General features: G+C 39.3%; 1 protein-coding gene across 10 annotated transcripts in view; it reads right to left on the bottom strand.

Annotated features, from left to right (window-relative positions):
* Positions 1–5,834: 5,834 nt before the first annotated feature.
* The window catches only part of NAV3 (neuron navigator 3), a 563,787-nt gene continuing 555,755 nt past the window's right edge, over positions 5,835–13,866 (bottom strand). For 8 of the 10 annotated variants that reach the window (XM_074870640.1, XM_074870639.1, XM_074870634.1 and 5 more), the window contains 3 exons: positions 13,631–13,749; positions 10,692–10,895; positions 5,835–8,526 (listed from right to left, as the gene is read on the bottom strand). In XM_074870640.1, coding sequence (XP_074726741.1) covers positions 8,407–8,526; positions 10,692–10,895; positions 13,631–13,749 — 443 coding nt within the window. In that variant the 3' untranslated portion in view covers positions 5,835–8,406. The remainder of the gene's footprint in view (positions 8,527–10,691; positions 10,896–13,630; positions 13,750–13,866) is intronic. The other 2 variants (XM_074870635.1, XM_074870636.1) reach the window with 2 other exon arrangements.

Below are 13,866 nucleotides of genomic sequence, written 5' to 3'. Positions count from 1 at the left end.
ATATCCTTCTTTTTCTCTGGCAAGCAATAAAGAAAAAGAATAAAATGCCTTTGAAAAGACTCAGTCTGAAAGCTGAAGAGTTTTGGAGACTCTTCTTATGTCCTAGACGACTGCGTGTCTCCCATGTTATATCCCACAGCGTCTTTCTCTAGGCTACAAAATATGAGCTACTTAGTTTTGACAGAGTACAAAAAACAGTGGACGGTTGTTTTTTAACTTAATATTTCTCAGTCAGCAGAGAGGGTGGTATACAGAAATGGACAGGAGTACTGAGGAGCCATGACCTTAAGTCATTCAGCTTTTTAACTGCAAACATATTGCCATAGGCAAGAGAGGGGCTTCTTCCCAGAACCTGCTGTCTGTCCTGCTACTGCAACGGGTCTTATCATGGTGCTGGCAGAACACCCAGCGCTCAGGCAGTGACTGGGAGGGAATGTCACCGGCCGGATCGCTGTCGCCACACACTGCTCAGCTGTGACAGCATATGCTCAGTTTCAGAGCCAGAAAGGGGCACGATGCTGTCCTTGCACGCTCTGAGCAGCAAGCAGCTTTCTGGAGTGTGAGGAGATGGACAACTGAAAGGTGCTAGGGAGAGAAGGGAAGCCAAACCGACTGCCAACAGGAACTGCAGTGAGAAGAGGAACATGTACAAAAAAAGGCAAAAGAGGAAGAAGGGATGTGCTAAATGACAGAAGGGCAGAGAGGGGAGAGGGCAAAATGCAGCGGGAGAGAGGAAAGCTGTGATGCTGCCAGGAGCTATTTTCTTATCTAAAAAAGGATCCAAGAAAAATAAAAAAAAAAGGCTAAAACCCATGTGCTTGGTGTTCTCTGACCATGTACCTTCCCTGTTTTGGGAATGGCAGTTCTCAGAGCAAGTCTCAATGTCTGCCTCAGCAAAGCAAATCTGACCCCACTCCCCAGCTAATGTTGCCACTGCAGCTGAAACAAACTGTTAAGGAGACTGTGTTAACATCAGAAAAGCTGGTTTCACATAGAAATGACCTTTACAAGAAATTCCTCTGTGTGTGTTTGGAATACTTTCAGTAAAAGCTTATCTAAAAAATTCCACTAGAAAAAAACGTTCCATGCTTTCATTCCAGAAAGTGTAAGTGGTTTTGCTTATATTGCCTGGAACAGATCAGAGAAATTATCTGCTTTGTCCCCTGCCCCTTCCACAGATCCTAACAGTTTTTGCACCATCTTCAACTTTAAGAGGTGTTCCTCCATGGAGGTTGAGGGTAGCATGGGTATTTCCCCAGCATTAGAGGGATGCCAGAAAACCCTACTCACTCTGGCTTCTGTGGGAGCTAGGAGCTGAAGCCCTGTAACAAGCCTGTCTGGCTCTCTTGGAAGAAGCTTCACGCTGTGGATCCTGAACAAAACTTCACCAGAGCTGTGGACCTTCGTAATTCTGGTTCTGAAGCAGCTGCCTGGTGAGCTGGCAGGAAACAAGACCAAAAATATCCTCTGCTTGTGGTACATCCAAAGTTTATTTACTCTGATATTCTTTGGTGCATCATTTTGGCTTCAAAGGAGAGCCTTGTTAGTTGGAAACCAGCTGTGGTTTGATATTCAGCACGTCTGCTAACAAAACTGAGGGGAGAGAATCAGCAGCAAGGGGATTTTTTATGAATGTGAATAGGCAAATATATCAGAACTCCCTTTTTCTCTTTATTCTGCTCCCCCGGAGGAAGAACAAGAATAGGACTCAGGATTCTTCAGCAAGTATGGAGGTTTCTGTGGGTATAGGTGTAATTTCTACTCATCATAGTATCAGGGAGATCATTAAGCAGAGAGCTTCACTATCATAGTGTTTAAAGCAGGGATATTTGATCTAAGATTCATATTGAGATTCAGTCAAATATTTTATATTTTTATTACTGCATCATTCAGAAAACCCACAAATATCTTATCTGGTAAGATAATGTTATAATTAATTGTAAAAGTTACCTGATTGTTTCTGATATATAGCAGGCAATGGTAACAGCTAAATGATACAGATATTTTCCCGGTCTGTAAGTTTTCTTCCAGCATGTCCTGTAACATATGCTATAGCTTATCTATCTTCCTCTAGGCAGAGTAACCTCTCTATTGTCCTGCAGCTACAAACAGGCTTTTAGGTTTTATTGCTAGCAGCTGCTCCACTCCAGAAAAGGAGGAGGCTTCCTTCCATTCTGATAAGCAACATAGTCTGAAGGTTTTATTCAACTTCAGAGAACATCACAACAGTCAATATGGCATCCTACTGAATGCTGTGTCTAAGTATGCAACTAAATTATAATTCTTGAATGTAGTATTCTGCACAATCACTGCAAACAATGTTCAGCTGAATCTTGAAGCAGCTAGTTGACCATCTTATCCTCTAAAGACAGTAGTTTATGGAAGAATGAACTGCAGGCATTGAAGTCTAAATTAGGAAAGCACTTCACATGCTTAACACTATATTCAGGACAGAAATTAAAGAATATCACTTACTTGGAACATATAGACTAAGCATGTTCTTTAACATCAGATACCCTTAAGACAGAGATGAAATTTACTGTATGTGGATTTAGTTTGTTAAATAGGCTGGTAGTCTGAAACAAGGTATTAACCAGCTCTCAAACAAGCAGTAGAATTTTACACTAGGAAAGATAATTTGTTTTTACAAGAAAACTATAAGATATCTGAGACACATTGGTACCACAAAAGCAGTAATACAAAAACATTAAGTAATAATGAGATTAATCACAGTAATTACTAATAAGACAATAAAGTTTTCTTACATAGCTTTTAGATTTTTTACTTCCTCTAGATGAAAAATACATTTGTTCTGTAATGTTAGTTCAGTTAAGATGTGAGATTTTGCATCCAGTGTGACTTTCCCCAGCCACAATCAAGAGTTAGTATCACTAGTTCAATACAGTGCCATTAGCTTGACCTGGATAAGCAGGGAGAGGGTACACTAAAGATCATGGCAGTTATATGAAGTGGTAATGATGGAGCTAAATTATTCATTCTGCCACCCAATTATTTCTGGTAGCTCAGAGACTGCTGTACAGAAGCCGTATCTCTATTTCATGTAGCCTACATGAGTGGAACAGCTAACCTGCATTAACAGTCTGAAGAGTCTTTTTTCACTTTTCACTTTTAAAACTGAAGAGTCATCTTTCAGTCTGCGTATGTCTTTTCATTGCACTTGTAGAGTGCAGAACACAGGATTAGCCTGACATGTTTAAGGTGCATTGAATTATCAATGCTAAAATAGAGTTCACTCATTTAAATGACTTAGTTCACTAAGTCCTTGGGGTTTGGTCATAGAGTTAATATGTATTTTGTCTGCTTCTTTGTTCTTTCAGAGCCATCCATTTATGACATGATAAAATTATTAATGAGGGTTATGTGTCACCATGCAAATGCTTTATTTTGTTACATAATAGTTACAAGGTGCCTTTTCTTTCAGCTTTGGTATTCAATTGTCAAGGTGCATTTTTGATTCCTAAATTATGTAATCTGATTTAATAAAAACAATTTACAAACCAAGTAAATACACTGACATAGGCAAAACATTATTTCATTTATGAAATTTGTTACTAAAGACAGGACTTCACTCAGTGTGCTCACTCATTGCTATTTATCAATGTTTGTTTAAAGTTGCAACTGAACAAATAACAGTAAATGCAATTTAGTGTAGAAAGGCAAAGTCACATGGCCTGGGTCTTAGTTAATTTATCTTTCATGACAGATTCTATTTTCTGCTTCTAGTATTATTACTCAGCAATACATTTCTCCCATGATAGTGCAACTGTAGCTTCTGCACTGCCAGACTTAGTGGTAGCATTTAATTTGTGTGACAGTATTCAGTTATCAAGAAAAAGTACTGCATGCTGAGAAACACAGTGGCTATTTAATGATAGCATAAAAAATGAGTTCTTATAAGCAAGAGCAATGTCTCAAGTACTTTGCCAAAAACACTTTCAGAGGCTGCACTATCCCATTCCCGTTCCTGTTCCTGTTCCTGTCATGGGAACCTGGGCATTCACCAGGCAGGTCTCCAGATGGAGGCTCACAGGTAGACATGCTGAGAGAGTAGACACGGAATGATTTTGACAATTAAATGTCTTATCTTCTCCCTTAAGTAATGGCAGCTGGATAATGTGTAAAGGCTGCAGCACTGAATTATAGGAAAGCTGCACTGAGATCACTAAAGTCATCTCGTCTATTCCCTTTTCTGTGTAAGATCAGCTCTACACAAGTAATTTTCAACAGAAACTAATCTAATCCATCCTTGGAGATCTACAGTGATGGAGAAGCCATGTAACTCATCATATATTTCCTATATATTATACACACATGGTTTTGTATGACACTCTGATATTCATACCCACGTTAACTGGAATGCAAATATACCCACGACATAAGTGACCCAACAATGTAGCTGTAAACCAGAAATCTCCATGGAGAGTCCTAGCAGATTTCAGCAGGGGTCTGTTCTTGACAAAACATCGCATACTACCTTTACCTACAAACTGAAAGACAATGTAAGGTGATGGTTAGCAGTTTTTAGAAGTCAGAGAAGCTGTGGACTGGCAAATTAGACAGATACTGAATGTAGAGAATGATCTGAATCATTTGGTAGGGTGGGCTGATTTGAATATCCTGTTTTAAAACAGATAAATTTGCAATAATGCGTCTAAGAAAAAAAAGAGCATATTTATACAGACAGGATTGGACAAAGTATTTCAAAATGATGAAACATGAAAAGAAGTCAGGGTCCTGGTAGATAATTAAGTGAACATGAGCCTGCAGTAGGATGATGCAATTAGAAAGTGAATGTCAGCGCTGAAGCCTAAGCAGGGAAAATATGAAGTAGGAGTAGGAAGGTGATATTAGTTCTGTTTATAGCAAAAGTAAAATCATCACAGGAATACCATGTGCAGTTCTCATACCCACACTTTAGAAAGGATTCTGACAAATCAAAAAGTAGTCAGAAAGTCCTGCAAAAAATGCATTGAGGTCTGAAGGACATGCCTTATCATGAAAAGCAAAGAATGAGCAAGCTGCTTGTCTTATCAGAAAGAAAAACAAGGAAGACTATTACTTACATGTAAAAGATATTCTTGATTGTGGTTGGCTTTCTAGTATGGGAGGAAAAGGCATAACAAAAGACAGTTTGAGGCATTTTTCTTTTGAAAAGAGATATGTAAGATCTAACTGCAAATAAAGCTCTTGAAAAACAAACCCATTCAGTGAATAATTAGTCACATTGACAGCGAGGTGCTGGATGTTCTACTCCATACTGTTATGTCTAAAGGTCTTTCCAGGGATACCACAATTTCAGGAGAAATTAGAGACCTGCTGCTGAGACTTACAGCTGAGGTGCTACAAATTGCAGGATCATAATGTTCTCTTTCAGCATCAAAGTCTGTGATTAGCTGACTAACATAATTCTACTTTCTTTCTTTGAATTCTATTAAATCATACTGATGTATACCTGCTGAGGAAGTAGCTCTAAGTCCTTCAAGTTTAAAAATAAGACATAATACTGTGCCAGTTCTGTACAGATTTACCACCACTGAAATCAATAGACTTGTGTTTGAAGATAATCTTGAGAACAGGGAGACTGTAAAGTTGTTTCTGAACTGTGCAATCTGTTCCCACCATGGAAACAGTCATTCAAAAATCATATTGAATCACTGTAACTACAAACAGTACTTAATTTTGTTTCTACAGAGATTAGTTCTGCTGAATACAAAAAATGACATCCTTTAGTTTGTCATTTGCTTTATATGTTTTTATATTTGAAAGAGTATCTAACCGTTAAATGGTCCTGACTGCAAAAACACCAGACTGTGTTTTCAATAAATAATTCCACTTTAATGGCAAAGTAATAATTTAGACAGATACAGTGCGCACACCTGCAAAAAAATAAATGCAAGCTGGTTTACAAGCTAGAGGAACAATAAACCAATAGAAAATACATCATCCAGTTAAGTCCGATGACACCAAATACTTATTATTAGGGCTTTACAAAGACTACAAAACTTTTCAGATGATTTATTTCACTGTTTCTGTCTATTTACATGATATGTTACATCAAAAATGTACAAAATATAAAATGTGTACAGACAAATGTTTCACAAACAATTTCTGAGTTGTAAACTAGGTGGACTCACTGAGATGTATTGCAGGAAATTTTGTATGTGTAATACTGTGTGTTTGTGTGTTAAATACGGCAGGAAAAGATTCGCCGGTTTGCTCAGAGCACAGGTACAGGAAAGAGCAGCTTTCCTTTAGTTCTTTGAGTCAGTCAAGGTGTATGCACTGACATTTTGCATCAGAAGTGGATCCAGATTTGGGGGCATGATGTTGGTCTGACTGAATCCTACATGCATAAAATCAGTTAGAGTTTTATTAGGGCAATAGCACCGTGTAGGAACCTCTAGATTCAGTGATGCAGCTCAGTGCCATTTGGAAACTGCATTATCTTTGTTTTACAGCGAGTGACCACAGGGTGGCCACAAAGAGTTAATAGCACCAAATACACATCCTGAAGGTAACATCTATGGAGGTGTACAGTATATGTCTACACAATGCCAAAGCCCTTAGATACCTTCTTGTTTATATGCACCTATTTTAACCGGACGCCTCTTGTGGTAAAAGAGTGTTTCCGATTATTCTGAGCAGTTTGAATGCAATCTGGTTGTAGCCTGCCGTGACATATGCACTTAAAACATTTTCAGATTTTTTTCCCCCCAAAATGTATTGGCTTTGTATAGATATTGAAACATGCTGACTGTGGCATTGATAGCTCCTGCATAGTCATAACAACTGTAAGTACAGGACAAACACACCAGTTAATAACAGCTTTTAAGGTTTGCATTCTGTATTTGTTCGCAACATACAGGAAATCTCAGCAAGTGAAACATCTCTTAACACCAACAGAATAAAATACAATTTTGTTTGCTTGTTTGTTTTCGATTTGATTTGTGCAAGGCTTTTTTTTTATTTTTATTTTTTTTTAATATTTACAATACCCACCCAGTAGACTGTGCAAAACCAACCCACTTTTACAGTATAAACTCTTCCTCTTCCACAGTGGACATCACTGCTTCAGTGTTCTTTTATGCTGAATTCTTCATGTACAACAATAGCAATCAAAACAACATGCTAAAACTAGAAAAAGGAAAAAAAAAACATATATTTGTGCTCATGCTGCATCAAGTGCATCCAGCTCTGCTGGATAAGAATTCAAAACATCTATCCTCCAAAAATTCCATTCCATGGGACCAAATGGATTTGAGCCGATTTTCTCAGCATTTAGGTGGCAGTGGAAGTGGGTTTGGGTTCCTTGTGTATTTCTGAGGGTAGGCAGAGCAATCTATTCACAAGATAAAAATATTATATAGCAACTGTTCTTTCTCCTATCCGTTACTTTAAAAAATCATGATATACAGATATGAGGCTACTGTGTTAACTGACGTTTTCTCGTTAGTAAATGAAGAAAAAAACAGTGTAAATTACCAATGGTTTAGGAATTAAACCAACTGTAAAACTGTTCTAGAAATCTGTTTTAAGGCAGTGAGACAGCACCATAAGAAATGTTCCTTCTTTCACTGAAAAGGCTCAAACAAATGAAGCCCTAAAAAGCCTTTAATCAGTGTTGGTTAATAATTGGTATAAAACTGTTGTTAAGGAGTGGGCAGGTGGTTAAAAAAGACCTTTGTGGTAAAAACAACTTTATAAAAACTGTGACTTGTGTACTAAAAACTTGATGGAGCGCATCACCTTGACCATGGCAGTTAGAATTAAATTGGCACTTATCCAGCATATCACAGTCATGTTTTCTGGTGATTGCACAATACTGTTTGTGCTTTCTGAGTTACTATCATCATCTTTGACTCGTTTTGGAATGGGCAGTAGCGTACAACACAAACACCACTGCAGTCCTGTGACCAGCACCATGTGGCACAACAGAGGTTAGAAGAGAATGAGAAGACCGCATTGTTCATGCAGCACCTCAGGGTAAACTAAAGGAAAAAAAACAGAAGTTGCACTGTAAACTTGTACAGAGAAACAGAGACAGAGACAGAGAGACAGAGAGAGACAGAGAGAGAGAAAGAGGAAAAGGGCAAAAAAATATTCCAGTTTGGCTAACACGTGTGCAATCTGCTTAGATGCCCTTGGTCTAGGGCCCTTTCCAGTTGACAAATGGAGTCTCACTTGGCTCCATAGGTATCGAAATGCCTTGAAATTAAACTAATTCAAGCTTTCCACTTCAATTTTTCTTCCTGACTTTGCAGTTAGGTCTCCTGCCTACCTACAACACACCATTCTCACTCAGGGACCTTGGCGTGCTGCTTTAATACTGGCAGTGGTCTAGTGGAAACATATTTTACCATAATCCTCCACTAAGGTTTGTCCCTTTCAGAGAGTTGATTCAAGGGATGAATCCAAAATGTCATCATGGTGGCTGGTGCTATCACTGTCACAGCTTTGTGCGCTCGAATAGTTGGCTGCCTCTTGAAGCCTCATTAGCATATTCATCTGAAAGAAGAAAGCAATGTTTACATAGTCTCGTCTCATTTAATGCTGCAGTGAACGTGTTAAAAATTTAATTAAGCTCCTTTGCTGTTCGAGGTGTGCTGGTATCTAGCTGAGGGGACCATACAAAAGGATTTCAGAAAGGGCAGAATGTCAGCAGCTCCTCCTGGCACCCTTTTCACTGCCTTCTGGTCTTTAAATAGAAGTTTAAAGGTCCAAAGAGCCAGAGGGACACAATGGAGCTGCCTGATAACTCTCTTTAATTCAGGGGTGAGACTGGCTGCAGCTGCAACACCGGCAGGGGAAGGAAGCCATATCACAGCTGGACATCTGGGCCCATATTTGGAGACAGTCACGCTTCCAGATAATTTTTGGATGGCGTGGACTCACTACATTGGAAAAGCAACTGAAAACATAATCACACTAACATACCCCCTCTGCAAGAGAGAGACTGGGAGGGAGCGAGAGAGGGGTGGACTGAGGCCAGCTGCTTCATAAAAGAGTCCCATCTGCTGTTGAGAGGCTGACCTCAGCAGGGGAGCAGCAACAGATCCTCCTACCCAGGAGTGGTGAGCCCCCACATAATTTGGGGATTATTAGAACCTGAAACCCATCTAAAAAAATCATCAAAAAGCAGGATTAAGCCCCAGAAAATGACTTGGATGCTTGATATCTAACTCTGTGTAATGATCAGGATTTTATTTATAAAACATCCGCTTCTGCCAGCATGCTCAGAGCTGCAAGCGATGTTGACATTGCTTTAGTGTTTTTCAAGGAACAAATATGCTGTCATTACAAAAAAGCAGGCAATGAAAAACCAAAGAGAAAGATGTATTCTTACACGGTCGTGTGTTTCCAGTTTGCTCAGGAATCCTTACATCTCTATGGTTTCAACCTGCACAGTTTGCAAAGTTTTCTCTAGGCATTGAACAGTGTTTAATACTCTTTAATGCTATCAGGTAGCTTTTGCTGAAGGTTTAATAGGTATCCATGTTTGAGAATACAGGATACATGTGGTGGGTGTGCAATACAGCTTGCACTTGATGTGTCCTGTTTCCACAAGAGCAGTGTCTGTCTCCCCGTGAGCTCCACTAGAAGCAGGGGCAAGCTCTGATATTTAGTCAGATACAGATACCGATCACAGTGTGCAGGGAGCAAGGGTGATGGGATACTGAACTCAAGCTGCTCAAGTATTTTCACCTTAGTGGAGATGATGCGGGCATGCTGGAAGCCTGGCCAGTACACTCACTGGCAGCCCAAATCATAGAGTCAAACAATCACCCCAAAGCTTATGGACTAGGAGACAGGGGATCAAATGAGGTGATTTTCTACACTTCTTCAGGATGTGAGGTCTGGTTTTGGATACTAAAACCTACAGTGAGGCTGAGGAGTCATTTTCTTAGCACTGATAAGAGTTAAATGCATCTTCCTCTGAGAAATTCCCTTTTTCAAGAGCTGCCTGTATTCCAGAAGTACAGTTCTCTAAAATGGTATTTTGAATCGTGATGACGGCAGTCTATAGAGAAAGCACTATACAAGAATAGCAGTTCAATATATGCAATTTTATAGTCCATTATCAGAGAAGGCAATGGTAAACCCAAATGTCTGGGATTGTATATAAATAAAACAATACAGGGCATTGGGGGAAATCAACGTCTTATCTTTTAATGCCACCACACTTGCATTCCTTTTACATTAAGACTATTACACAGTCACCAGTTATCTCGAAATGTTCTGAGCAATGGGAGGATGGCTGTCTAATTTGCATTTCCATTAAATTCTTCATGATAGACAAGTTAGATAATGCAAGTTTCTCAGTCCCTCATTTGTAGAATGTAGATGAAGGACTGGAAAGGTGTTTTTAGAATAAACTGATTAATAAGTTGCTGAAGAGTGGTACCCAAGCATTATAACGATGAAGACCAGACACATTTCTGGGCATACGGGAAATGCAAGCAATTTAGTCACATATTAACACGATGGTGAAATCTGCCCGCCTGATACATTTTCCTTTTATTTTCAATCTTTTTAATAAATTACAGTAGGATTCATTTTTAAAGCCTATTTTGGAACAGGTACACAGTAGTTTTATATTGTATAGTGTATAATTTAAAATGTGACAATAAAAGACATACTGAAAAGACTTTCTCCCAAAGTTTAAATCTTACCAAGGGATCCCCGTCTGTATCAGTCTGCGGAACATGCTTTGAGGTTGTTCCTTCCTTTGCTGATGCATAACCTTCGTAACCAACATCTTCTGGTCTTAACTGAAGTAGTGATGGCCACTCATGCTGTAGAGATGCAGAGCTCCATGGATAGGTATCAGCTACCCACTTGGAGGGATCCTCCCAAGGTGCCCTCTTACCGTACATCTGTATTATGGATATAACACAGGTAAGTATCCTACAGCATTTTCAGTACCAGTTGTAACAGCAGACAAAAGTAATCAAAAACATCTACGCCGTTTTAGTAAGTGGTTTATTTTCAAATGTGCTCAGCACTCAGATATGATAAGACGTTCAACAGACCTCATCTCCATTAATGTTCCTTCAATATGCAGAGTGGCTGCAAGTTGAAAAGCACTCCGTGACTAGTGATACTTGTAGGCAACAGTGGGAGCCACAAGTTCCTGATACAATGTGAAATTAGACCTTTAGGTAATTTGCTTAAGGCATATCAGTGAAACTAACTCAGACCTATCTAAAACATTCAAGTTAATTGGATTTTGTTTGAAGTGAATTAGGAAGTGCCAGTACAGATTGTTCTCTTCTCCTAGCAAAATGTGATGCAGAAGCAGACATCCATCCACATCTTAAGTCTGTCACAAGGTTAAGAGAAGAAATTCACAAAGGATAGGTTTTCCCTACTACGAAGCACAAAAATGCTTATGAATCTGGAGGGACAGTGGAAGGAAGAATGAGAATATTGTAGATTTAGGAGGTCTGGTAGCTTCCTCACTAAAATGCACCCTTCTCCACATTGCTGTTTACAAACAACATGTTAACCAAGAGCCCCTTGGTTGCTGCTTTACAGATTTCCTTTAGCTGTGACAATGACACATTGGGATGGGGAACCATTCACCAGGGCTTTCTGTGATTTCTCCCAGCTCAAACAGCCTCATGCAATCCAAGGAGCAGCATTATATTGGCAGAGCATACACTCATGCAGCATTTAGATGGGCTGCACTCCTAAAGGGAGTAAAACAGTGAAGGATTTTAGTTCTAAAGCCAGAGATGAGTTGTGCTTATCACTGCAACACCTGCTCCCAGGCACTTGCTGGATACAGAGCTCCAGGTTAGGCAGCCAAGTTCCCTATATTATGCACAGAGATACTCAGACTCCTTCTGCCCTATGCTGAGGCTAGACTGCTATAACAGGGATCTGCCTAAATAAACCAAGAGGAAATGTTTCTCAGGGAGGTAGCAGGCTAACTCCAGGCTGCAGGCAGCACTTCCCCTCATCTGAGTTTAACAGCGATTCCTTCCTAGAATCTGGAGAAAGGCTTGTAAATTCTGTGTCTGACAAGTGAGTTTGCAAAGTACCAGGCTCAAAAGGCATTTTCTACCCGTCCCTGGTTCCAGGAACATCTAATTATATCATATAAAAGATTTCTGTTTATTATTAATAACGTTATTCAATGGAAGCCATCCAAAGCAGCTAAAAATTGGAACAGTTCATGAAACAGCATATTTTTTTCTATATGCTGCCATCTTCTGCTCCAGAATTGAAGTTTTCATTTAAGTAGGTACCCTGTATATTTGGGAAAATACTGAGCAATGAAGAATATCACTGCATTTTTATATCTGGTCTAAACAAGCACTCTTAATCTCACTGTGACTGTTATATCAGGTGTTTGGCAGTTTTTTGCACAAGGCATAAACACTCTGTAATTCCCAGAGAGATAAGCAGTTTTAGGAAAGTGTGAGATATTCAACAGGCAAGATTCTAAACCTCCATTGCATTAGTATGTCACTATGTCAATACAAGGTGATAAAGAAACCGCAGCTGCTTACACTCTTTGACTAGTCCATAACAATCCCCTCTGCACTGTGCAGTAATTTCTTTCAGTGCCATGTGTGGCAAAAAACTGCCTTTCCATAAAACATCTTTTCAAAGGACATAGAATTGCAGTGCATAAAAGAAATAAAAGGGAGAAAGACAAATAAAGATTGGAAAAAAAAAAAGAGGATTAATTTCAAGATTTAGGTTTGCTCCAAAGATGTGTAATGGTCTGAAATCTTAACCTAAATGAGACAGTTTACAGTGCTATATACAGCAAATCTATCTGTAGCCTTCTTCCTATTAAAGTAGAAGAAATTTTAATGGTTCATTAACAATCAATGGAACAGCTGCTAACACCTAGCTCTGGAGAGAACAGGACAAAAGGACTCGTGAAGCACTCTGATCTGATGACACTATTACCTAAAATGAGAATTGCAGTTAGGAGAAAACCTTAGCCCGTATAGAGAAAGGAAAAAGAAGAAACAAAACTATGGTAAATACAAGCAGGGATGCAAATTATAAGGGCAGGAAAGGACAGACCTTCATGTTCAGCAGGGTCAAAGAGTAAATGATCTCAATCTGGTTAGATAAGGCCAGTAAACAGTTTGTTTTTTTTTTTTTTTCCTGAATGGTGAAAATATCCTCGTTCAGAAGCTTTCCTCCACAAGCCTGTGTGCCTACATGTGTACATAGCTGGGAGAGGATTATACAGACCAAAGCTATTTTCTTGTACCAGTGTAGGGGCTATTAACTCTTCCATGCAGGGGTAGGCTGAGACTGCCTTGACTCAGGGAGGCAATCTGAGCTGTATTTAGCATTGCTGTGAACTTTTTAAACTGCTGAAAAAGAAGAAGCTTCCTCCATTTACAGAGGAGAAACCATCTTAATAAAATACAAGATATGCTAGTGCTGGAGCAGACAAAGCCAAATTATACATCAGAGTAGGAGCAGGTCAAAAGGAGTTCAAGGCTGATTTCTATAATCCCCCCACATATTTTCTTCTTGCAAATGCAACAGCATTCATGTGGATGCATTGGTTGAAAGTAGCTTGGAGAAAGCCTATGAAACTAATTTAAAAAAAAATGCCAAGAAACAAATGACATACCTGAAGCCCTTCTCTCACAGCTTCCAGAAGATATGGCACCAGGGAATAGTTCCAGAGGTCTGTGAACCACACTCGGGAGCCATCAACATCCATAGGGCAAGGGAGGAAGAGGCGGGGACCTGAGAAGTCAAGTTGTGTATTAAAAAAAATAGAACTGCTAGTAGAACACACTAAAAATAATCTTCAGTAGTATTGGAGCAAACGCAAGTGAAGAGAATACTAATACAGGACTAAAA

The sequence above is a fragment of the Strix uralensis genome, chromosome 5 (genome assembly GCF_047716275.1).
Source record: "Strix uralensis isolate ZFMK-TIS-50842 chromosome 5, bStrUra1, whole genome shotgun sequence".
Lineage (NCBI taxonomy): Eukaryota > Metazoa > Chordata > Aves > Strigiformes > Strigidae > Strix > Strix uralensis.
This window is presented reverse-complemented; position numbering and strand designations above follow the sequence as displayed.